Below are 27,581 nucleotides of genomic sequence, written 5' to 3' on the forward strand. Positions count from 1 at the left end.
AGAAAGATCCCTTATGTGGAAAATCCTAGGTCTCAAGAATTCCTAGGATAACAGATCGTGTACCTGTATTACTTCTTGACCCCAAATGAATTCCCTGTACTGCAGACAAATTTCCAGTATTAAACATACACCACACAATGCTGCTAGTGCCGGCCTGATCACTAGGCATAACTGCCAGCCTCAGGGAATATTGTAAAGATAGTTAACAGTAAACACATGTAGCAGGGGGGGTGTTTTTTGAGCAGCCCAGAATGTGTTTTACTGCCCCTGAGAACTCCTTCACTGTAGTGAACAGTGATTATTCCATTTTAAGTCAGCAATATGTTAAATCTGCAGGAAGATGGAAAAGAAAAATGTCAGTGGGCAGGGTGGGGGGAATTCATGAGTGTAGTAGTAGTGGGGCTACTAAAGTGGCATATTTGCATATCTCCAAGACCATGGGATGTATGGGTATTTATGAGCATTTGTTTGAAAACAGGGCAGCTGACTTCAGTATGTGCAAAGAAACAAACTCTCTTTATCTGAGACTTATCATTTAAAAACATGTCTTTATCAGCAACTCAGATATGTTATATTGCATCTCTATCTTCAATTTCAGCTAGTTAATCAAAAAATGAAAAAAAAAAATGAACAGGATCAGAAAGATGCAAAAATATATTCCTATGATTTAATGTTGCAGCTTTCTATTTGGTAATAGAATTTAAAAAAAAAAAAAAAAATATATATATATATAAACGTGTGTGTATTGGGAGCACAGTATAAAGGGCTGGTAACATGTAATAACGGAAAAAAGGGGTTAATAAATTAACCCTTGTCAGGTTCCTGGGAGGAGCCAGCAGTCAGACTATCATACCACCCTGTGATCAGAGGAGCACACTATATATAGAGAGAACAGAGCAAGCACTGTACTGCTATTCTCTCTTCTGCACTGTCACACATACTGCTTCACCAAGATGGAGAGATTTGCTGGAACCTGGCGGCTAGTGGAAAGCAAGAATTTTGATGAATACATGAAAGGTCTTGGTGAGTAGAGCATATTATAAATGATAGTAGAGGACTGTGTAAATGAGCAATTGTGTAAATAGGGGGATATTATAAGGAAACTTTAATAGATAGATTCAGGGCATGTCTATATAATAGAAAGGCTTAACAGTGAGAATAAGAGAGCATGAATGATTTTATATGTTAGCAAAAAATGCATAAATGAAAGCTCAGATACATAGATGCATGTGTGAAATGTGGCTCTATGTGTATAAGGGACGTTCTAGTGACTGTGTATATGTGGCTCTTTCAGCTTATACATGTTTGTGAATGAATGGAACCAGACAGGCAAGATATATGAAATATCCTACCCACAGTCCCACAGTGTCAGTCAGTGTTGTGTGGGAAGGAGTGTGCAAACAAGTATGAGAAGGGGAAAGGCTGAGAGATGGACACATGGAGGGTAATGGGAGTTGGTTAAATGAAGTCTCAGTACTGTGGGTGGGGAGTAAGTAAGGGGTGTTTGCAGAAATCTAAGAGGGAGGGGGAGGCTGGGGGTAAGGAAGACTGCATGCAGCAATGCAGGGAGAAAAAGTGATGAATCAGTGTGTGCAGGAGTGTGTGCAAAAGGGACCATGGTGTGCTTAGAGGAAACTAAAGCAAGAGGCAGAGCAAGGGCAGGGGACACAGGTGCAGATCACAATGTGAATGTTATTTGTGGGCAAAAGGGGTAGGTATATTTATGCATAAGCAAACAGTGAGTAAGGCATACAATATGTGACAGCACTAAATAAATAAAGGATAATAAATAAAATATAATTGTAGTGGGAACAAATGGTAGAAAGAGATTGTAGCACAATATACACAAGAAAAATGACTGATGGGCTGGTGGAATCAAGGGGAAGTATTCACATAAGAGGGGGGTAGAGAGATCAGTTGACTGTAAAACAGACCACAGGCAGTTCCTGCAACCTATTTAAGAAAAGACCCAATTGCTTAAATTCTAAAAAACACTTTGTTGTTGAGTCATATGAGTTCTCCACTAAAAGAGGAATGGTTTAGCCTGACATATGGAAACAATGATTACAATTCTCAGCAGTGGTAGTTTACAGTGTACTTTACCGTGCTACAGTGGGTCTGTTGCTTCATGTAGGTGAGCAGAAAACATAATGTAGCTCATTGTTAGCACATTGTGTGTTGCGGCTGTGGTTTTTTATGTGCAAGCAGGCCACAGAATGAATTACTTTCACGCCTAGCCTGGCTCTAAAATTCTAAATTGCACCCCCTGTTGCCTTCACAAAGAACCTTAGCAATGGCATACAAACCCCTCTTTTAGTTTGTTTTGAGATAAAATTGCTAGCATGTAACAACATTTCCTGTTGGAGGGGTGATTGACATAAGTGGCCATGCTGTGAATTGCACCTCTGTATGAAAAAAGCTAATTCATTCGCTCAGATTCTTTGTGGGTCAGAAATCTCAATTCACTACTGAATTCTGGCAATCAATGCAGAGCAATGTAAGCCAAATCAAATATATCAGAATGCCTGAAAATACAGGGGCATGTAAGATATAAACTCATATCAAGCTTTATAGAGAATCTATTCTGCAGTATCTTGGAGAATAAAACCATGATTAATTGTAGGCAGATGCTGATCACTAAGGGAACAGGTACATGGAACGTTTTGTTCCCTTGCAATGTGAAGGCAACAAAATGTCTAAAGTTTCCCTTCAATTGGCATTAAACCAAATCACAGGTGGGAAAATATATGAACCGTCTATGCTTCCCATTGTAGCCCCAAGTTTTCACAAGAAAACTTTGTCCTACTATAGGATGAATATCTTTTCCCACTACTTTTCTTTTACTCCAACCCATCTAGAAATTATTTCCCTGTCTTTCCTGTCCTCATTTCTTCTAAGCTTTTTGCTATCCAATATACGCCTTAGTGCTCATTTAGAAAAAAAAGTACATGTTGCAAAATTCCCATGCAACCCACCATGTTTTTTTAACCTACTATACATTGTTCACTCCACTGTCTTTATATTCCCAATTGGCAGCTGAATCCATTCTCTTTTCATCCCCACCATGTATGGGGCTTTAAATTCCTTTCTTAACCATTGAAAAAGCAGTAGAATAAAATGGAGTGTGGGGGTGTTGTTGTGACAGGTATTCAGTTTCTGTGTGTTTTCTTTAGAAATCTTAAAGGCAATCTATAACGGAATTAATGCCTAAATTAATATTTCCAGAGACCAAAATTAAATGTTAGGTAATGTTCACAACAAAATACATTGGCAGTCTTTGTTAACACTAATAGTATGATAAAATTAAAAATTAAATATAAACATGACAGGTTATAAATAAAGATAAGGCTTAATATGAGTAATTGCAATGAAGTGTGTTTACATTTGACCTATCCGTCAAGCCAAGTACACTGGCCTGAGTCCTGCCAAATGAGTCACATGCAGTGCCAGGAACAGCATTAATAATGTTCCTGTGTGTTTCACCGTCATGTGAAGGTCATTGAGAATGGGGCCAAAGGTGAGTTCTACAGCTTCACTTTGCAGTCCATAACACCTTTCTGTCATATACTGAACTATAACTGCTGGCAGGTATGGCAATTGGTCTGCTTATCCTTGGAGTTGTTGCTACACAAATGCAGCTGCCATGTAATGTATGTGCAATTAAACCTAATTTAATTGGCTAAGGGATGGGATACTTTGAAAGGAAATAAAGCAGGGCCCCCTAACATCCTATAATTTTCCTTTAAAATGCCATTCACAAAATGCCTATACCTACTATCCTTATCTGTACTAGCACTGTAATTGAATTTGCTGGTTGCTCTTATATTGGTGCATAAGGTACAAGGAGCAGAAGGGTTTCCACCTTTTCTAGAAAAAAATACCAGCCTTTATATAGTCCTATCTATTTTTTTTTTTGTTATTATTAACATTGGCATCAAGCAAGTAAAATTCCAGCTAGTCAGTAAAAGGAGCCCTGCCTAGACCTAGTGGAAAGTATATGGCTTCCTTTGCACATTTTACATAATTATTCTGGAAATCTGTAAATGGTTCATTGTTGGTAAAAAACACAAAATACTTTTTATATAATTTCGTGAATGTGCCCTCTTGTCTTTGCACTGCTATACAAATTTAAAGTGGTAAGCAATAATATGTGGAGTATACACATTATAAAATGATTACCATTGTAAAATTATTACCATTATTAAATTGTTCTATAGAGTGATTGAGTCTTTCACTTTTTCTAAGAATTTTGTTTTGTTTATTTTAGGAGTAGGATTTGCTACCAGACAAATTGGAAACGTTACCAAACCTACAACTATAATTAGCTTGGATGGGGACAAAGTAAAGGTGCAGACACAAAGTACTTTCAAAAATACCGAGGTCAGCTTCAAACTCAATGAGGAATTTGACGAGTGCACTGCAGATGATAGGAAATGCAAGGTAAGGACCAGCATGTGCAGACATTAACTTTACTTTGAAAGAATTAGTCACTTCTTCAAGGAGTGGAACAAATAACATTTACCTGAAGAGCAAATAAACCCTTTACATGAGACATAGTTTGTAAAAAGAAAACAAGAGGAAAATGTTTTATAAAGTTGTCCTTCTGTCTGATAAATTGAAAATTTCTCCAAAAACCCTTCTAGTCCCACCCCCTGTTCCACTTCTTGCTGCCTCCTTTCCCAGGCTGTACAGGGGAGTCGGGGGGGGGGGGGGGGACAGGAACCAATCAGCAGCTAGGCTGACCTAAGAGACAACTGAAACCTGTCTTTGCTTGTGTGAATACAGGGCTGTGATTGTCTATTTCCCTTATACTGAGCATATTGACTACATTTTTTTTCTTTACTTATCCTATGTCTCCTTTAAACTTTTAAAAATACATAGCTGTATAAAGTATAACTCCTATTAAAGCTACTATCATGTTGCCAAGACAGATTTATCCTGTGACTTCAGAGGCTGTGGGAAAGAGTAAGGACAGATTTTGCTGAGGTTTTAGAATGGAAACTATTTTAGAGAGGCATCATACTGGAAAATATCGTGTTGAATTAACCACAGCCTGGTTGGAAAGTCAAATACTTCTCAGCTCAAATGTTTACTTGGGGAATTACCATTGGTACTTATAGTTATTTAATATTAAAACATGAATTTTATGTATTTAAAGAGATATGCTATTTTTTTTCAGTCTTTTGTAACTATAGAAGATGGGAAAATGAAACATGTCCAGAAGTGGGATGGTAAAGAGACCATACTAATAAGGGAGGTTGATGGAGACAAACTAGTACTGGTGAGTACACTTACATTGTACCGGTAGGTAATTCACTACTGTTAAGTAAAAGTATAACCTAAACAAGGATTAATATGCAATTCCCCAAGTTACCTTCAATCTGGGAAAAGGCACATGCTCACTGCATGCCTGTAGTTCCCCTTGTGCGTATATATATTTGCTTCTCTAGGCATGTGCATGATATCAATAGTGAAGGGGATCTGGCGATTTGGCACCATGAAGAAAGTAAGCAAGATTGTCTCAGTGTAGGACTGCTATCCATGGGGTTTGGAAAGCAACTACCGGTATATCTATTACTGCTAATATATGATATGCATAAGTTGCCAGGGATTAAAGGTGCCCGTACACAGACAGATTTAAGCTTCTGATTGAAGTTCTTCAGACTGATTTGGCAGTTTATTTGTTTGTGTATGGGGCCATCTGATGGGCCTCCCCGACCAATATCTGGAAAATATGAGCAGGTGTCAGTCGGGCCAACGATCGAATGAGGCCAATATCACCCATCTTGGGTGGGCATATCGGGGAAAAAAATTAGCTTGTTTGGCAACCATGTGTATGGCCACCTTTAGGGCTCGTACAGACAAGTGTTGTTTCCTGTGCTCCCCTGCAGTTGCGTTCTCCTGTATTCCACCACAGGGGAAAGTAGGAAGAAATGCACCCTATAGTTTCCTATAGGGCTGTACTAACACAGGCATATGTAAGCACCGAATGCAGGTGGAACGCAACATGCTGCATTCCACCTGCGTTTGGCACTTACATTTGTTAGAATGTTAGAACAGTCCCATAATGAACATATAACCACAAAGGCTATATTGTGAATTGAGGATGCCTTAGCCCAGACAAACCCCCTACATTAAAATATTTGTATTGGAAAATAAGCAACAAACTATCATATAATTTGTACCACCAAGATACACACAAGCTGGTTTATGACTTCTCTAAAGGGTTAAAATGCAATATATATAATTTAAAAGAAATACATAATTGTTAAGTAAAAAGAAATGCAAAGTTAAATACTGTTGTTCAGTTACGTGACATGCATTAATGTTGGGTTCTGGTCAGCTATAGTGTGCTGGAGGACTGACCTATACTCCTGACCTTGGGAGAAGGGTGTTTACTTTTTCCGAAGACTTTAAACAGTTGCTCACGTGTGTTTACACAGTTATCTGAGTTCAAACTACTTCACAGCAGCTATTCCAGGTCTGTTAACCCTCCAACAGCTGAAAACAAATAGCAGTTTTATTGCTACTATATCTTCCTTGCTGAAAAGCAAAGTTAATTTAAATTTTTTAACCTGCCCGAACCGACTGGGCCTATTCACCCGATAAAGCCCACCCGTAGGTGGGGATATCGGGAGAAGATCCGATCGCTTGGCAACCTCGCCAGGTGAGCGGATCTTTACGTATGGATCTTTACGTGTATGGCTCTGGCACACGAGGGAGTTTAGTCACCCGCGATAAATCTCCCTTGTTGCGGGCGACTAAACTCCCCAATATGACATCCCACCAGCGAAAATGTAAATCGACAGTGGGATGGCATATGCGGCGCCGTGATTTGCGAGAGGCAACTTCGGCAATCGCGCCGCCGCGTATGCCATCCCACCGGCAATTTACATTTTCGCTGTATCGCGGGCGACTAAACTCCCTCGTGTGGCAGAGCCCTAAGGCATCTTACAGCGGCCCCTCTAGATTGCCAGTTGGGGCCAGTGCCTACCACTAATACTGATAATGTAAGTACTATAAGTCTAATGTCTAACTAAGAGATTTAGTCGGCCACAATAGATCTCTGCTACAAAAAAGGGAATCTCGGGTGGAAAGGTCTACACATCGTTTCGTGCGAAGTGATGCATAAGCCTTTTCACTAGCGATTCCCTTTGTTGCCAGTGGAGAGGCATTTCGGAGAGATTAGTCGCCTGAAGTCTGCCGGAAGCAGAGATCTATCGCGGGCAACATGAGCCTAAAAGAGTTTGAAAGGATATACAGTTATACAATAGCTTGCTGTATGGATTACCTTTCACCTTATCACTGAATCCTATAAGCAAAGAAAAATGTACATATACTATAAATTAAGGTGTGGATCCCATGAGAAGTACTTGAGCTGTGGCATGTATTGTGCATGGCTGTTAAATGAGGTGGGAGGGGACTAAAGCAAATATTCTTGTGCCGGGCTTTCCAATTTCAGCTTTCTTATAAATAGTGCAATGTTTAGGCCTATGCAGGACAGAAACAACTGAAATTATTTTACAAACATAATATATAGAAAATCTTGCAAAAGTACCCACATGCTATCAAGGGCTTGAAAGGGACACAATCATAAAAAATGTATTTTTATTTGAATTTATTTAATTTTTGTATAATGTCAGTGACACTCACATGCTCAGTGTGCTCTTGGCAGTATTATTTACTAAAGAGTCTTGTATTGTGACATTTACATTCTATTTATACATTAGTATACAGTAGACAGCTGCACAGAGCATATGCAGTGAATCAGCAGAAAACAAGATGGGGGGCTACTAGGGCGACAAATCTCCCTTGTCGCAGGCGACTAATCTCCACGAAATGCCATCCCACTGGCTAGAATATAAATCGCCGGTGGGATGGCATATGCGGCGCCACTTTAATGTTTCGGAAGCATCCACTCCCTTTGTCAAGCCCAGCTTGCTTCCAAAACGTTAACGTTGCTGTCTGAAATTTACTTCCATATTAAAGAGTAATGCAAGTGATGATGGGAGTGCTGTGCTTCATTGAACTGTGTGTACATACAGTATATATATATGGTTAATCCTCTTTCTCTTGTTTCAGACTTTAACCTTGGGAGATGTAGTCAGCACACGTCACTACGAGAAAGCCTAAGGACCAGCCACATTATTTGTCTATTACGTGTTTTATTTGATTAACGTCAGTTGCGTATTTGCCAACAGAAGCCTTGATATTGATCCTTTTTGTACAATTACAAAGAACTAACAGTTTGAATTCAAGAACTCTCCTCAATGGAAAAGCCTTCACATCAGTATTACAGCCTTTTCTTGATCCTAAATGCAGCATTTCAATATACAACACAATGTACTCAGACTAAAGAAACTGGTGCTTTCCATAACCATGGCACTTGTTTTGTTTCTGTTCATATTTTTGTATTGTTTTACACACTATGTTCATATTGCATTATGAAACTAGGGTAAATGTTATGCCTTATTTTGTTTGGGTGCCCTGAATAAAAGGAAAAATGTCAGTGTTTGTCATCAATTATTTCATTTCCATACCAAAAAAATACCATTAATACTCTCTACTGATTTGTGTTAATGCTGTATATAGAAGTAGGAGCTGCCATATGCTTGCCTAATAAATCAAGTCTGTTGTACAAATCTTACCTGATGAAAAGGAAATACAATTTAAAATGTTGTTAAAAATGAAAGAGCTGGCCCAAAATGTTTTGCCTCCCTCTGTACCCCCACCCTTCACAGAAAGAATGAAGAGAGAGAGAAGGACTTTGTCCTATGGCCCCCACTTTTCCAAAAACTAGTTGTGCCCTAGGCAGTAGCTTGTGCTGCCTACCCCTAGTTTTGGCTACAGAAAATGTCGGAATGTATATAGTCATCAATACAGAATTCCCCCAACTGTGGCAAAGGTATGGCAGCTCTCTATTTCTTTACAAATATACAGCTGACAAACTGTAACATTTATTGCACAGCAAGCTATGCCCTCATATTTTATACCAGATTCATTGAATTAAATGGATAATAGAAAATTATGCAACATGGTATCTTCTTGTGTTTACATAATCAGAATAATATAATACTGATTGGCAGTCAGGACATTTTTTAGCCGTGCAGGTGCCCCAGCCAGCCGTGTCCCCTACCCCCCCAGGGGCCCCCCTAACCCCCCCCCAAGCGCGTATAAATTGAACGCATTAGGGGAGGAACAGTCAGTAGGGGGAGCGCCGGCAAAGGTCGGACTGGGCCGCCGGGGCCCACTAAGGCGTCCCGGCGGCCCAATCCGACTATGATAATAGTCTTTACCTTTTATAAAAGGAAATAAACAAACAAATTAATTAACATCATTTTACAGGCTTTCATTTACCTTCTTTTTGTCTTACCCCTATACACAGACACATAGGGGCAGATTTATCAATATTCGGTTTGTTGTTGTTTTAGATTTTTTGAAGCCAAGACTTAACTCATTTCTACAGACACCACATGTCTAGTGATTAATTAAAAGATCCTAATAGAAAAAAATGTGAAAAGCACAACATTTCCTTATTGTTGCACAAATACAAGAATAAAAAAGCAAAGAAAGATCTATTTGTAAAAAAGAACACCTGCCACTGACTTCTACATGACTGCAATGGCTTTTACATGGCATATGGTCTTCAATGATTTCTTAACAAATCCAGTTGCTTTAGATTTATTTATACTAGATATACCATGACCTGGATGAATGAAAATCTTCATAGACATACATGGTATATATTTTCTATTGGATTTGTCACAGATTTGTCGCATAATAAATGGCAAAAAAATGTGTTTTTTTGAGACAAATCATATTTTGGCGCACAAATATGAATCCTGAAAAAAAAAATTATGAATGGCATAAATACTTCTGTTTAACTTGTTTGAAAGTTAAACTGATTTTACATTTAAATGTCAAACTTTAGTAAAAATGTAGCTTTTTGTAATATCCAAATGCTTAGGATATATCAGATAACAATAAAGTAAATTAACCAGTGACAATATTTAGCTGCATGTAAATTTACATCGTATTCACATATTTGTCCTCTAAGTTTGCCATGGGGAAACATGTCATACCATAGACATAAGGGAGAGAGCACACGTGGAAATTAGTCGCCCCGCGATAAATTTTGCTCTACCCCAGATGAAAATGCTCTCCCTGTGGCTGGCAATAACGCAAATCAATAGTAGAAAAATATGAGTCGCCTTATTTTTTGGGGCTGCCGAAGTTTCCCTGTGAGGCTTGGGACACAATATGTATAGCTTAAGGTGGTCATTCACATTAAGATTTTAGTCTTCTTCCGACAAACGCTCGGATATCAATTGTATGTTTAAACACAATGATCTAAAACTAACATTCAGATTAAAATTGTATCCTAAAAATAACTAACCATTAATAATTGGCAGAAAACAATCGTACAAAAGTGATGTCCTGGCAATGCATTTTAGGTCCCCCAAGGACATTGTCAGCTACACAAAACATGGCCAGTTTAAGGCTTATTATGCCTCAATATGAAAATGTGCCCTTTTCAACTAATCAGGACAGTAACTTTAGATTGTGAGTATCTTGTCTCTGGCGGCAAAAGTCACCAGTTTGCAAACCAGCAAAACCAAAATATAATTCCTTATTATGATTAATATTTATTAGGGCTTGACATTTGGAGTATTTTGGGCACATGTCTTTGGGCTACCCCCATAAAAAAAATGACACTGTGTGTTGTTGCCCTAAGGCAGTGCTGTCCAACTTCTGTTGTACCGAGGGCCGGAATTTTTCCGACCTACGTGGTGGAGGGCCGATAATGGAAGCCAGTTTTGACCACTCCCCTTTTTGAAACCGCACCCACTTGAAACCACACCCATGTTATCACATGACCATACCCATATTAATGGTTGTAGTACAGCAAAAACCTGCCATACTCTGCCTGCCCTACCCTGCCTGTGTGTGTGCCATACTCTGCCTGCCCTACCCTGTTTTTTTGTGTGCCATACTCTGCCTTCCCTACCCTGCCTGTGTGTGCCATACTCTGCCTGCCCTACCCTGCCTGCATGCCATACTTTCACTGTGTGTGCCATTCTTGGCTGGTTTGTGCCATACTTGGCCTGTGTGTGCCATACTTGGCCTGTGTGTGCCATACTCTGCCTGCCCTACCCTGCCTGTGTGTGCCATACTCTGCCTTCCCTACCCTGCCTGTGTGTGTCATACTCTGCCTTCCCTACCCTGCCTGTGTGTGCCATACTCTGCCTTCCCTATCCTACCTGTGTGTGCCATACTCTGCCTTCCCTACCCTGCCTGTGCCATACTTTCACTGTGTGTGCCATTCTTGGCTGGTTTGTGCCAAACATGGCCTGTGTGTGCCATACTCTGCCTGCCCTACTCTGCCTGTGTGTGCCATACTCTGCCTTCCCTACCCTGCCTGTGTGTGCCATACTCTGCTTGCCCTATGCTGCCTGTGTGTATGGCACACACAGGCAGTATACAGTGACACAATGCTGGCACTGCTCCTACAGTCTGCACAATAACTATATATTAAAAAACTTTTTAATTGCAGTACCACTGTAGTAGTATATGCAGTATATGTTCTTTTTGTAGTATGCAGGGATTATTTGTGGGTTTCTACTGCTCCTGAGGTGTGAAGAGGGGAACAATGTGGGTGATTACAGCCTGAGCCTGAGGTGTGAACAATGCAGTGGTTGAACAATGCAGAGATTAAAAGGTGTGAACAACACAGGGGATTACATATTTAAACAATACAGAGGGATTACAGCCTGAATCTGAGGTGAGAACCATGCAGGGGGGCAGTTAATCACAGTACTGATACCATTTAAAGCTTACACAAGAGTAAGCCATCAAAGCAGCCAGCCAGGTGGGGGGCCACACAGAGGGGGGTCGCGGGCCGTATGCGGCCCGCGGGCCGCCAGTTGGACAGCACTGTCCTAAGGGATAAGCTTCTTCCACATGTGTAATAAAAGAACTAAGTTTGCCCAAGTCTAGTAACCCATAGCAACCAATGATTTAAAAAAGGTGGCCAGTAAATGCTACCTGCTGATTGGCTAACTAGGTCTGTAGCAAACTTTACACCTTTTATACATAACCCCCTATCAAGAGGACATAATATAAGGAGCAACGTTTGCTATAGTCCTTATCACCTATAGCAGAGATCCCCAACCTTTTGTACTTGAGCTACATGGAGGTAAAAAAAGTGTTGATGGGCCACACAAGCTTAAATAAAGTGCTTTGGGGATGCCAAATAAGTATTGTTATTGGCTATTGGTAGCCCCATGTGGACTGCTAGCCTGCAGGAGGCTCTGCTTGGAGTAAAGCTGTGTCTCTGGGCTTCCAATTTAGAAATGGGCACCTACTTTGAGAGCAACATGTTGCTTACTAACCACTGTTTGGGGGTCACTGACCTATAGCAACCAATCAGCAGGTAATATTAACTGGTCACCTGTTTAAAAGCAAACACCTCAGTGGTTGCTATGGATTATTGCACCTGGGCAAACTTAGTGTCTTTTATCACATAATCAGTTTCAAATGTATGAATGGAACTTCCAAAGTCTCTACTGGCACAGCTCTCATGCTATGAAGAGGAAGAGTCAACTAGACTAGACTAGAACTAGAGAGTGTCTCTAAGCAAATTTATATCATCCCATAACAGACTTTTTAAGCAACACCACTTAATATGTACACTTGAAGTACTGTGGAATTTTCTGTTGTAATCAATTGGATACTGTTATCGTTTGTAGCACAACAGCTGCTCTGCTTCAGATGGCAGAGACAGAAACTAGCATGGGCCTGTATCCGCAGTCCTATAGGACGGCACTAACAGCTGCTAACAGGAGCTGAGCCAAGCATACAACAAACTAGCGCTGACCCAAAATTTCCAAGCTGCAGCCAGACTTTTCTATATCTAAAAAGTTTTAGCCCTTGTGTGGCTAGCTTCACTGATAATTGGTCATATGTGCTGCCTGGCCGCCTAGTAGTCTGCTCATTTAACCAACAATGAAAAGATCTATGTCTTTCAAACCCTACCTCTATGAAACTTTTAATGAGGGCCATATCTGTTCAGCTGTTACTGTACTCATCTACTATTGTGCTCTACGATGATTTTAAAATCGATCGGTCTAATCGTATTTTCCGCAACTTTTTTGGCGATTTTGCGACTTTTTCGTATTTTTAGTGCGAAAAAAATCGGATCGGTTTTGCCGCTGTTTACAATCGTTCGGTACAAAAATTTTGTGACTAATACGATATCGCAAATACGATATTATCGTGACTAATACGATTTTTTCGTAAGCATTTTCGGGATATTTGTGATCTTCAGAAATTTTGGTTTCCAATCCGAATTTTTCCTATTCGGGATTCGACCTCGTGTTTTGATAAATCTGCCCCTAAGTTTGCCCAGGAGAAGTAACCTATAGCAACCAATCAACAGCATTAACTGGTCACCTGTTTAAAAGCAAACATCTTATTGATAGCTATTGGTTACTGCTCAGGGCAAACTTGGTGCCTTTAATTACATACTTTGTCTTGTCTTGAATGGCTAGCCCATGTAGGGCAGATAGACTATACAATCCAAGCATATGGGGTACACAGAGACATGGGAGGTGCTGAGATGTTTAAAGGAGAAGGAAAGGCAAAGTCACTTGGGGGTGCCAAAATGTTGGCACCCCCAAGTGACTTTAATCGCTTACCTTTTCCCCCGGGCTGGTGCCCCTGTTCAGAGAGAACAGCACCAGCCCGGGGTAGCTGTAGCGCTTCCTCCTTCCTGTATCGCTTTTCACTCTACTGCGCATGTGCCTATCGTGTAGTCGCAGCGAAATGAAGCCGGAAGGAGGAATCGCTGCAGCTACCCCGGGCTGGCGCTGTTCTCTCCTAACAGGGGCACCAGGTACAAGGTAACCGATTAAAGTCACTTGGTGGTGCCTAACATTTTAGCACCCCCAAGTGACTTAGCCTTTCCTTGCCCTTTAAATGCAAATATCGATACCATAGACAATAATTATTTTTAATTGCTCACCAAACCTTTTTTTTCATTTGAATGTGGCTTACAGGTATAAAAGGTTGGGGATCCCTGATTTATCGGGTGGGTGGGGGCTTTTTCGCAAGAATCATTCTAAAAATGAAATATAGATAAATGTATAGTTGCCCTTCCTTGACTAGTAATTTTAAAGTGTCCCATATGTAAGTGAGTTAACCTTGGATGCCATCAATAAATGTACACTTCAGTGGTTTCGTTGATGTTGAGCACAATTACTATTGACTACATGTACTGCAATGAAAGTCGGTTCTATATCTGAAAAGTTAATTACTTTCCAGCTGAATGTAATTACCAGTCATGTGTAAGGCCTCTTTAACCCTTTCCTGTCATTTACTCATTCATCTCCAAGCATAAATGACAGATTAAAAAGGCAAGGGTTTAGTGTACAAATATCTGGGGCTTTGTGATTAACAGCAACTTAACAGTATAACCATAGGGACACAGGTAATTAAAGTATTTGGGCCTTGTGTGTAATGGGTATGCATTCAGGGCCCAGAAATGCCTCTGTGTGGCACCTCATACACTCTCCTTATTGTCTGGCTATTTTGAGTGTTAGGGTTGCACTGAATCCCCAATTTTCTGATTTTGCCAAATACTGAATCCTTCTACAAAGCTTATAATCAAATCCAATCTCTAGTTTGAAATATACATATCTCAGCGAAGGCTCTAAAAATGCACCATCAAAAGCACATTAAAATCACCCTTCAAGCATTCGCAATGGGTTTGATTAGGCACTCTGCATTTGGCTAAATTCAGAAAAAAATGGTTAGCTTTGGTTAAATACCATGAAGAGTCTTGAATTTGATGCACCCTTAGATAGTGTGCATGGAGAAGCTGCTATACTAAGAATCTGAAGCTGCTATACTAAGAATCTGAAGCTGCTATACTAAGAATCTAAGAGACGATTTTGGTAGACAGGAGAACACAAGGCTGCTGTACCACAAACAAAACAAAAGAGTGATCACCAACACTGAAAATTTGCAGTTGAGGCATGGCAGTTGATCTGGACATGGCATTAAAGGAGAACTACACCCCTGGGTGCAAAAATGTCTGTCCCTATTGCCAACTGCTAGCTAATAATGCAGAGAAGAGCAGCTGCCTACCAGCCCCACATCTTCTTACCGACTGAAGATACTTCTAGTCTCACCGGCAACACCTAACCTGCTTGCGCAGTAGAAGCTGATTTCCTGCTACCTCCAACTGCAAATGCGCAACAGGTTTGTATCGGCGGAGAGACTCAAAGTGTCTACAGTCAGTAAGAAGATGACAGCGAGGTACACCGCTGCGCTTCTTTGCATTTTTAGCTAGCGGTTAGCGATAGGGACAGACATTAAACTTAAAAGCAATGCGATAAAGGAGAGGTGAGGGGGTCTAGGCAGTGATAGTTATGGGTGCTTTTTGCACCTCGGGGGGGGGGGGGGGTATAGTTCTCTTTTAATTATGCATGCTCAGTTATCAGTCACCTGCAGGTGGTGCAACATGGTGTCCACCAAGCCTGCTGTGCTCCCCTATTTTTTTAACAATGGATTGGGGTAGAGGGCACTGGTGCAGTTTGGGAGAGGGGAAATTAGATCTGAAATGAGGTCTCTCCGAGCAAACTAATTTTATCTATGACTTGTCACCTTTGCTTATTTTTTTTTTATATTTCAGTTCAGTTCCTCTCTTATTCGTGTTACACTTTGACTTCTAAACTTGTGCATGGTTGCTAGAGTAAGTAAACCATAGCACCCAAATAGCATACTAGCTTTAAACCTGCTAAACAAAACATGTTAATATTTCAAAAGCACACAAATAAAAAATATGGACCAACTGCCAACTGTCAGTATTACTGTATACACCATATTAAATGGTATTAAATTCCATTAAATCCCTTGTTATGCTGTGTTAAGAGGGCATGCCCTCCTTTATCTCTGCTGAGAACAGGCTAACAAGATGTGGATCCCGACCATCTAGATGTGTTTGTATTTCCTTTAAGTAAGAGCATGTCAGTATTATATACTACAAATACTTACAGAAACACATTATCTTAAATCATGTGTAAATTCACCTTTGAATGATCATGGAGTTTTTATTGCAATATTCGACAATCACAAGGAAAATGCAGAAAATAGTATATTTTGCATGTCTAAAAAGACCCATGCCCTGGCATACATTTCCACACAGTCAGGCTGGGTATGTGTGGATGGATTTAGACTAATTTCAATGACAATTCAAACAAAACAATTCTATGGAAAGCGCAGTATTCAAAGCTTGTGTTATTTTTATATTTTTAGGCAAAAAACTCAATGTAAATTTTTTATATAATTTACATTGTCTTTAGTCAATAAGATCATCATTTTTAAAAGGCAATGATCACTTATTTAAAGATGAGTTCATTTCTTGTCTGTACCCCATCAGCTCCACCTTTATAAGCAAGAAGATGATCAGTGACAGGAAAGGGCTTATGACACATACACACACACAGTTATTCACCCTTTCCAGAGTTCTTGTGTTTTTTGTGCTTCCTTTTCTTCTTTGGTGTTTTTCTGCTTTTCTCTTCATTTTTTCTTTTCTTTCTCGATGGGCCAGATTCAGAGCTGTCAGAGCTGGAACTTTGAGTGCTGTCTGATTCAGAGTCCTGCTTTTCTTTGTGGTGCTTTTTCCTCTTTTTTTCTTTATCCTGAAGTTAAAAGAGAAATTGTTAAAATGTCATATTAGTGAATGAGGTTTCATTTCACTATATTGTTGTATAAATGTTCAGTGAAGCACATGGGCTAGTAATTCTGTAAGAAAAAGAAAAAAGAAAACAAAAAAGTACTAATATGTGTCAATGCAGCCATACTGCTTAATGAATCATGGTAAAATAAAGGATCATTAGTTCTACTAATGGACCCTTTATGAAATGTGTGAATGTATACATTCTTACTTGTAAATCCATGTTTGGTTGTTATAATATCACTTCAAAAAGTATCATTTACATGTTCTCAGTACACTTTAAATCCCTCTTTGTGCTTTATGTCAGTTCTGCACTTTTGCCCTGCTCCACTGTCTTCCCTTTAGCACTGATGTTCTGCTCTGCTAGCCTTGGGATGATATATTTGCATAATGGGATTTAGTATTGGGCGGCAAACCACTGTCTATATTCTATATTATATCTGCTATAGACACATTTGAACATGTCTTTCTCTGTGATGAACAGATCTGTCTTTCTACCTTACCCTGTTTCTTCTCCATATTACCTTTTTTTTCTTCTTTGCAGGCCTGGTATCCTTTTTAGGATCCTCATCCTCCTCTTCTGGCAATAAGCTGTATTTTGTTCCTCCTGGCTGCATAAAACAGTCCTTAGCAAAGTGACCTGTAAAAAGGTAATACAGACATGATATGCTTTCTTTTGCCACATGCAGTACAGTGGTTAAATAAATGCATCATTTTCCAAGTTATGCTTTTAGTTTTTATATAAAAGAACCAAGTCCAATGTATTGGCCACATTTTATAAACGTGTATACTGCCCTATAGAATGGAAGCAAAGCCCAAAACCCAACTTTAGTTTGACTGAATTGAATGCAGCTTCCATGAATGGGTCATTACTATTACAGGATGCTTGTACAGTAAGTATAGGATGCTGCTCAGTTATACATAACATAGTAAGTTAGGTTGAAAAACGACAGACATCCATCAACTCCAACCATAATGCCTATATATAACCTGCCTAACTGCTAGTTGATCCAGAGGAAGGAAAAAAATACCCCATCTGAAGCCTCTCTAATTTGCCGCAGAGGGAGAAAAAATTCCTTCCTGACTCTAAGATGGACCAGTCCCTGGATCAACTTGTACTAAAAGCTATCGTGCCTGTATTGCCTCACTTGCTAAAAAGCCATCCAGCCCCTTAAAGCTATATAATGTATCAGCCAGCACGACTGGTTCAGGGATAGAATTCCACAACTTCACAGCTCCCACAGTAAAAAATCCGAATATTTAGACGTGTATAGCGCAAACCATAGAATCCCAAAGCTTGAGCTGTGTTCCACTATAGTAGATAATCTGATATGAAGACCAGTGCCAGGCCTGATGTTAAGGGTTCTGAAGGCAAGCCCCACCCCTTCATATCCCAGACTGCCCAAAACTAGGGGTAGGCAGACAGAAGAGAACATTTTTAAACTAGACATAAGGAAGTACGCATCGGCAACAAAATTCTTGTGGCTTGTACTGACCCTTTTAGGATACTGTATAAGGCAGGAACTGGTATAATTGGGGGTCCAAATCTGTAAAAGATTGTTTTATTAAAACCAACCTTTGCAACCACACTTCTTACACACGGTGTTCAGCACAGCCTCCAAAGTAATTTTCTGCCTGCTGTAGTCCTTAAACTCTCGCCTCTTTCTCTCATCTTGTCTGAGGGGACATACAGTTAGTAATTTTAAAGTTATAAATGCCTCTTGGTTCAGTTAATTGATCTTACATTTTTACCATGGCTATGAACAGGTATTAAGAATTTAAGCTTCCATGAAAACCTTTCTTAACATGGGAAGGATAGTGAACAAATCAGATCTATTTCTAGGCTAGAAAATATGTAAAATGTACTGCAGATGACCCACTGAAGTACAGAGAATTCATTGTATAGCATGATTTTAATTTCATCCTGCCCACTAACATGCTGTATGGGAAAAGTCTGCCCACTACATGTAATAAGTTGGACAGCAGTTGTACAGGGTATAGGGCTGCCATCATGGTGGGAAATATTTTGCAGTTTGATGTTTAAAGAGTTACATCTTATTGAAATGTAACTTTTATTTAGTACCAGTTATTTGCCTCATTTTCTCAAAACACAGCACATGAATATAAAACTCCAGTTTGTTGAAAGATGTTTCTTTTATTTACCTTAATTTAAGGTTTGTATCTGTTTAGCCAGGATCTTCAAATGAACTTTTTTAGCAACACAATTTTAAAAGAGAAAGGCTTTCATTCTTTTTTTCTTTTAAGAGGTTTTCATTCATGCTATGAATGGCATTTAACCCATTTACCTTCCTGTGTAAGCACTAAACCCGCTATATTCTACACAGGTTATATGCTATGTAACCATGTTTCTTTTTGCCTATTTAGATTAAAAAGCAGCTTTTTTATATAAACTCAACTGTAGTAGAGTTGAAGCAAATACAATTATTTTTACTGATGCAGGGTAACAGCACATTATATTTAAATAATTATATACACTTTGTTTAGTGTTACTGTTCCTTTAAAAATCAACAATCGCCATTCTTGTCTCTGTGACAAAGCTTTGGTGTGAAGAGAATTTTTACACTGTATTTACTTGGCACACCGAAAATATTTCAATGGATTGCATATAACCCAAATGCTCATTTTCTTTCTGATATGGTACTGCTGTTATTTTGCTACTCTATGTATTTTGTACAATGCTGCAGAAAATTGAAGATCATTTAATGAATGTGTGTATAATGAGAAAGCATAGAAACACAAAAACATAGAAACTAAAGGTAACATGAGTTCAGCTGTTACTTACTCTAAGCCAACATTGTTTGGGTCCAAATCTTTCCCATCTCCTTGGTTAACAACCTTCATGGACAGAGAAACTTTCTCCTTCCCATCTTTTGTCTGGGAACAATGAATCAATTAAAAACGGTTAATTCCAACTGTCTCCTAGTCTTTCATTGCTAGCTTCATAAAATACATATAGGTAGGGAAAAGGCAAAAAGACAGAATGCAAATATCTTATTAAAAATACAAGTCACACCAACATTACAATAGTAATTTTTTTCCAACCCACAAAATCAGTTAACACAAATGACCTGAAAAGTAAAGCAGTCAATGTCTCATTTATTAGAGGGTCCCCACTTACAAATAGATACTGACTGCCATCTTATCTAAAAGGGAAATGAATCTATGAAGAACACCACATTACAGCACTTTTAATGCTGCTGATACAGATTAAGGAATCCTTCCAAAAACTCATCAAGATCCAAAAGCCTGACTATTGGAAACAGAACAAAAGCGTATATCTTGGGGCACAAAATACCTTTGGATTTAGTTTGCACCCATTTTGTAACAAAATCTTTATAGTGGTTTTACATTTTCTACCAAGCTCAGTTTGCCATTTAGCCACCTTTTTGCCCATATTCATTTTTAATACTTTAGTTCAGCGGTTCTCAACCAGTGGGTCATGACCCCTTTGGGGGTCGAACGACCCTTTCACAGGGGTCGCCTAAGACCATCGGAAAACACATTTCCGATGGTCTTAGGAATAATTTTATGGTTGGGGGTCACCACAACATGAGGAACTGTATTAAAGGGTCGCACCATTAGAGTGTGTCAGACTCCATTACAGTCTTAAAGGAGAAGGAAAGGCTAAGTCACTTGGGGGTGCCAAAATGTTAGGCACCCCCAAGTGACTTAAATCGCTTACCTTGTATCCCGGGATGGTGCCCGTTAGGAGAAAACAGCACCAGCCCGGGGTACCTGCAGTAAGCGCTTACTCCTTCCTTTTTCTTCTGTTGCCGATATCCGTGGGACTGCGCATGCGCAGTAGAGTTAAAAGGCGAATTGGTTGTTTAAGTTCGGCTCTACTACACATGTGCGCGAGAGTGAACAGGAAGGAGGAAGCGATCGCTGCTACCCTGGGCTGGTGCTGTTCTCTCCTAACAGAGGCACCAGCCCGGGGTAAAAGGCAGCCGATTTAAGTCATTTGGGGGTGCCTAACATTTTGGCACACCCAAGTGACTTTGCCTTTCGTTCTCCTTTAAGGTCCTCTTCCCCGCCTCTGACGTCATGGTGGGGAAAGGGGCAAGCCCTTGTCTATAAACAGACGCTGCTGGATGTGGAACAGCTAGGTTGCAGGCGGGGGAAGCAGGAAGAGCTCAGGCCGCACCCGCCCACAACCCATATATTTGTTGTGCTTGTCTGCCCAAACTCACAGGTTTTGGTTTGGCCCACACAGTCCCTCTGGGCTTTTAAGGTGGAACCTAAATGCTTGACTGCCAGGAAGAATCGGGCAGCACAGTTAAATAGTGTTGTTAGCTTATACCATGGTGACCACACAGGGTCACAGTCCACAGCTTTCTCATCACAGTGCTGCTGCTTCCTTGTTCAGAATGCGCCTATACAATAACGCCACCATGCTAAAAGATCCTCTTTCTCCAATGCTCTTTTAACTCATTCATCCTTAATTGATCATTTATGCATGGCACTTGCATGCCTGTCTGCTTGCCTTTCCTATACTAGTGTAATGATCTGTGCTAGGACTGCTTGCAAGACTAACCTTTCAGCCCTCAGGGCTGGAGTAGATTATTTGTGCAGGAAAGGCTAGCAGGTACGCATAAATCATCAAGTAAGAATGAGTTTAAAGCACCATTAGAAAAAGAAGTACATAGCAGTGCAGAGAGGAATTTTACAGAATTATTTTTTTATTTTTGCAGGAAGGGGCATGAGATAACAGAGGAAAAGGAAAACTTCAGCAACAATAAAAGATTAGTACCCACCCCCTATAGTAGTTTCCTTCTGCATGAGTAAGTGGAGTGCTTTTTACAGTGATATATTTTACTAATCTGGTTTTTATCAGTAATTTTGTGATTAATAGTCATTATTGCTCTCTAAGAAAAGATCTATTCACAAAACTAAAGGTGTCACTATCCTTTAATTCTGGTACATACATCCACTTCTAGATATTATTAACTGATCATGTTAACCACTTAGAGCCTACCTCTCGTCCAATCACTTTTACCCATACTTTCTCACCAACATCTACCACTTCTGAGGGTCTATCTACATGGCTGGATGACATGTGCGACTTGTGAACAAGACCTGCAACAAGCGAAGATATAATGTTAACAACGTCGCAATATTAAAATTACAGCTAGGATCAACCTTAACATATTGCCAATATGAACAAGCAGAGAAACACACACTGAATCATTACTCATAGGGCAACTGCACAGATATTATCTGGCAACAGTTCAGATGAATAGGCAGTCACAAATTCAGTTAAATACCCTGTGTGCCATCAGCCTTACATGAGACTACATAAAGGGTGCTTACCTTGTCTCCTGCAGCCAGGAATTTTAATAAATGCTCCATAATCTGTCACACTTGCAACCTGTGAAAGTTACAGATTGGATTAAAAAGAGATTCTATTTTCTAACTATGTTTAAAGAGATACTGGCACCAGAAATATATTTTTTCTACGTCTTTCCTAACATTATCTTTGCATGCTATTTATAATTTTGCCATAAAAGTATTTGCCTGATGCTTTTTACACCCCTCATCTGATCCCCCATGTTCCTCTATGAGGGGGCTGCCATAATTGCTGTAACTGACAATTATTTACAAAAGTAGGCATATCAGGGAAAAACAATCAACATGACCTAAATGTAACTCTTAATATACACTCATATTTTGAAGAGTAGTTTTTTAGTGTCAGTATCACTTTAAATAAAAACATGCTCAGTACTCCCTTTATTACTACTTCCTTCCCAGTTACAGGCTGGCACCGCATGAAATGCCAAATGTGGCCAGTCTACCACCAGCATGTTTCCCATGAAGGGCGATTTGACCACATGCATTCTCTAGAGGAGCACCAGAGCAAATATTCTTGTGTGCAATAGTCAGTTGTACAGGTACAAGAATAACCTTTTTACCTGTGTGTTTAAAATATTAAATTAAAAGTTTTTTCTGGTTTGAAAGCTTAACATATTTGTGTATATAAGGCCCCAAGTGTATTTGCAACCACTGTAGCTACACCTTTGCACCTACACTAAGCTTGTGTACATTGCAGAAATTCTCCACAATAAAGTAATTTTTATACTGCAGCCCTCATGAATACTGCATATATGCCCAGCAGGTCTGAGCTGAAGGATTTCATGTAAGTACCAAGTCTAAAAGCATATATAGTAACTGGTGCTTCTCATTTAAAAGCCACAAGGAAGACGTTTAGATTTTCTAGAAAGCAACAACACAAAAGAATACATATTTTAGTCTCATAATTTACCTCTCCTTTGAATATGTCATATAGCTCTGGCAGATTCTCCATGATTTTACTGTGTTTCCTTCTTTCTTAAAATTGCAGTTTAGTCACCTTTGAAAGTGAAGAAATGAAAATGTATATTATCTCATGTTTATAATAACTGTACCTGCAAAAGGCTTTTATTTACGGAGAAACAATATGTATATGAAAACTTTCTCCAACCATAAATTACACATGCTTTAAGAAACACACACAATCTAAACACTGGACCTTATTAATTAATAACATATGCCCCAAACATTGAACCTTTAATCTAAAAACATATGTATGACAAAGAACGTCTAAACACATTTGGTATCATTGGACATACCAATAATCTGGTTGGCCAATTTCAACAATACTGCCTGACATTCTGGGCTTCTATGTCACCTCCAAAGACAATTTCCAAAAAAAAAATCCACCAACCAAAGCACTTTTGCTTTCCTATTTAATAGATTATAATTCTGGTTGACTCAGGAGGAAGTTCAAAACAGAAAGTACACGTAAAAGTCTGTGACAGGATGTTATTAATCCAGGTGTACTACAAGAGGATGGCAAGATGCCCAGACATTGGCAATTAAAAACATGAAGCCATTATTCAAATAGAGGGTTTGAAGATTGTTGTGGATAAAAGACTCTGTATCTCTAGGCACTGTCAGACAGTGTCTTCTAAAGTTAATAATGTACGGTCTTAAATAAAATCAGAATTAACTCAAAGGATAAAAACAATATTTTGCCTATTTATAGATCCATAAGGCCTCACCTTGACTATGCAGTGCAGTTTTGAGCCCAATCCTTAAGGAGGATATTAATGAGCCGGGAAGAGGGCACAGAAATGTAACTACTCTAGTAAAAGGAATGACACTAGAAGGAAAGACTGTCAAGGCTAAGAAGGGCCATTGGTGGACTTTATAAACAGATAACCAGGAATCTTTCTTCCCACAAAAAAACACAGATCACCAATTTAGACATGAATTATTGAGAAGTAATTTACTATTCCCTGGGGTGCAAGTGCTCACTCACTTACCAGAACTTGTTACATAGTTACATAGTTACATAGGGTTGAAAAAAGACCATTGTCCATCAAGTTCAACCCATCCGAGTAAACCCAGCACACAACCTATACTAACCAATCTATACACTCACATACATAAACTATATCTATACAACCAGTAATACTAACTGTAGATATTAGTATCACAATAGCCTTGGATATTCTGCTTGTTCAAAAACTCATCCAGGCCCCTCTTAAAGGCATTAACAGAGTCTGCCATTACCACATCACTAGGAAGGGCATTCCACAGCCTCACTGCCCTCACCGTGAAAAGCCACCTACGCTGCTTCAAATGGAAGCTCTGTTCCTCTAATCTATAGGGGTGACCTCTGGTGCGCTGATTGTTTTTATGGGAAAAAAGAACATCCCCCAACTGCCTATAATCCCCTCTAATGTACTTGTACAGAGTAATCATGTCCCCTCGCAAGCGCCTCTTTTCCAGAGAAAACAACCCCAACCTCGACAGTCTAACCTCATAGCTTAAATCTTCCATCCCCTTTACCAGTTTAGTTGCACGTCTCTGCACTCTCTCCAGCTCATTAATATCCTTCTTAAGGACTGGAGCCCAAAACTGCACTGCATACTCAAGGTGAGGCCTTACCAGGGACCTATAAAGTGGCAAAAATATGTTCTCATCCCTTGAGTCAATGCCCTTTTTTATACAAGACAGCACTTTATTTGCTGTAGTAGCCACAGAATGACACTGCCTGGAATTGGACAACTTGTGATCTACAAAAACCCCTAGATCCTTCTCCATTAAGGAAACCCCCAACACACTACCATTTAGTAGATAGTTCGCGTTTATATTATTCCTACCAAAGTGCATAACTTTGCACTTGTCAACATTGAACCTCATTTTCCAGTTTGCTGCCCAGTTTTCCAATTTTGTCAAATCGCTCTGCAAAGCGGCAGCATCCTGCATGGAACTTATAGTTTTGCACAATTTAGTGTCATCAGCAAAAATAGAAACAGTACTCTCTATGCCCACCTCCAGGTCATTAATAAACAAGTTAAAAAGCAAAGGACCAAGGACTGACCCCTGCGGTACTCCACTAACCACACTGGCCCAATTAGAAAATGTTCCATTTACCACCACTCTTTGTACTCTATCCTTCAGCCAGTTTTCTATCCAATTACAAATATTATGTTCTAGGCCAATATTCCTCAATTTGATCATTAACCTTCTGTGAGGTACTGTATCAAACGCTTTAGCAAAATCTAAGTAGATGACATTAACTGCCATTCCAGCATCAAGGTTCCTGCTCACCTCCTCATAAAAGGCAACTAAATTAGTCTGGCAAGATCTGTTACGCATAAAACCATGCTGGCACAAACTAATAGTATTGTGAACTGCAATGTATTCATCTATCCTATCCCTTATTACCCCTTCCAGAAGCTTTCCTACTACTGATGTCAGACTAACAGGCCTATAGTTTTCAGGCTGAGAACGAGATCCCTTTTTAAATAATGGCACCACATTAGCAATCAGCCAGTCTCTCGGCACCATGCCAGACCTCAATGAATCCTGAAAAATTATGTGAAGAGGCTTGGCAATCACAGCGCTCAGCTCATTTAATACCCTGGGACGAATCCCATCCGGTCCTGGACCTTTGTTTACCTTTACATGTTCAAGTCTCTTTTGAATTTCCTCCTGAGTGACCCACGCGTCAGTAGCTAAATTACTAGCACTGGGTATATTAAAAGGGAAGCCTTCATTATCTGGCTCCTCAGATGTATAGACGATGTATAGATGAAAAATAAGAGTTCAAAATTTCTGCTTTTTCCCCGTTCTCATCAACCAACGTACCCCCCCGTGATAATAAAGTTCCCACCCCTTCTTGCTTCATTTTTTTACTATTCACATAATTAAAAAATAATTTTGGATTCTTTTTACTCCTTGCTGCAATATCCCTTTCCATCTCTATTTTAGCTTGCCTGATAGCTTTTTTGCATGCTTTATTTGCTTCCTTGTACCTGATGAAAGTTTCCACTGTCCCAGCTAACTTGAATGCTTTAAAAGCACGTTTTTTATTACCAACCTCGACCTTAACTCTTTTATTCAGCCATAAAGGTTTTGCTTTGCGATGCCTCTCCTTGCTTATGTGACCCATATAAAAAAAATCCAGTGTTTGGTGCAGAGAGCAGCATCAGAAGACCCAGTCCAGTTCTCTCCTTAATGCCTGCCATAGTTTCTCATAAGCAAAGAATTAATCCTTCATGCTCCACTACATCTCTTAATAAGTGTCTCTACTCAGAGGTGACCCTTATATAGACCAATGTCCACACCTTAATAAATGACTGCACTTATTACCCTCCCATTCATGTGAATAAGTTTCCAACCTTCTTAGATGTTAAGACAGGACAAAGAACTCATTCTTCTTGTGTCTCAATGTGTGGCACTCAATCTCTTTAGCTGCTAATATTTTATTTATTGCACTGTAATATAAAAGTATTGTAAAAAAAAAAAAAAAAAAAAAAACAATTGCATATAAAATTAGAGTCACATAAAGATATATATACAAATATGTATATTTCGTAAGTCTCTGAATAATGAGATAAATACGCATAACATAGGGCAGGGACACTTTCATTCTTTTTCACTGCAGGTTCAAACCCATACACTGTGTAACTGGGTCACTGTGACAATAGATTTGTAATACCTTATAGTAATCATGGCTGCTACAACACATAGGGCTAAGGAAGTCACCCGAAGTTTCCTCTTAAGGCAACTTAAGGCGACTTCAGAAAATCGTAGTGACGCATATGCCATCCCACCGGCGATTTACATTCCTGCTGGTGGGATGGCATAGCAGGGAGATTAGTTGCCCGCAGCAACAAAGAATTGCTGCGGGGCGACTAATATACCCGTCTGTCACCTCTCTAAATTTACAAATACGCTTGTAAATGTGGCTCTATGTGCAGAATAACATATGGCCTTAATCCTTAGCCTATTTACTAGCGTATAAGCCAATATCACCAGTGATGTTGCACATAGCAAACAATCAGCAATTAAGAGTTTAGCAGTCACCTAAAAGTTAGAAATCCAAAGCAAAGATCTGATTGGTTGCTAAGGGCCACATCACCACCAATGATGTCGACTTACACACTATAATAGATATGCTCCATATAGAAGAGAAAGTGAAGGCATGTCCAGCCTATGAATCCTTCAGTGTGCGCTAACAGCATGTAAGGCACCTAAAGCCAACAGCCCCTTTTACTGGAGTAGACAAAATTACATGTGATGTGCCTAAAAAAATTGAATCACCTGCAGAGAAATATCAAGCTGCGTTAATAATGGTTTATGTAATAGCCTATTAATCTTCTTCTAACTGACTTGTTATATATTTTACCTTTGATGGGCCGCCATTTCGCTGTCTCCTCCCCGGCCGATCACATTTAACCAATTACAACAACTTCTACGTCATTTTCTCTTTCTCCTGTATCAGCCCAGTTGCTTAAACATCCTTATACGCGCAACCCCGCCCATCGTACGT

General features: G+C 39.6%; 2 protein-coding genes across 2 annotated transcripts; one reads left to right on the forward strand and one right to left on the reverse strand.

Annotated features, from left to right (window-relative positions):
• The first annotated feature begins 934 nt into the window (after positions 1 to 934).
• Positions 935 to 8,509, forward strand: fabp3 (fatty acid binding protein 3). Its single transcript, NM_001015823.1, is given in 4 exon segments — positions 935 to 1,023; positions 4,268 to 4,440; positions 5,180 to 5,281; positions 8,083 to 8,509. Coding segments are annotated over 4 exon segments (396 nt in total). The 5' UTR covers positions 935 to 953; the 3' UTR covers positions 8,134 to 8,509.
• A 7,583-nt stretch (positions 8,510 to 16,092) lies between these two features.
• On the reverse strand, positions 16,093 to 27,473 carry zcchc17 (zinc finger CCHC-type containing 17). Its single transcript, NM_001017183.2, is given in 8 exon segments — positions 16,093 to 16,703; positions 17,263 to 17,378; positions 18,315 to 18,415; positions 19,542 to 19,633; positions 21,735 to 21,835; positions 22,070 to 22,127; positions 23,019 to 23,105; positions 27,438 to 27,473. Coding segments are annotated over 7 exon segments (705 nt in total). The 5' UTR covers positions 23,061 to 23,105; positions 27,438 to 27,473; the 3' UTR covers positions 16,093 to 16,508.
• Positions 27,474 to 27,581: the final 108 nt, after the last annotated feature.

This window comes from Xenopus tropicalis, chromosome 2 (genome assembly GCF_000004195.4).
Source record: "Xenopus tropicalis strain Nigerian chromosome 2, UCB_Xtro_10.0, whole genome shotgun sequence".
NCBI lineage: Eukaryota > Metazoa > Chordata > Amphibia > Anura > Pipidae > Xenopus > Xenopus tropicalis.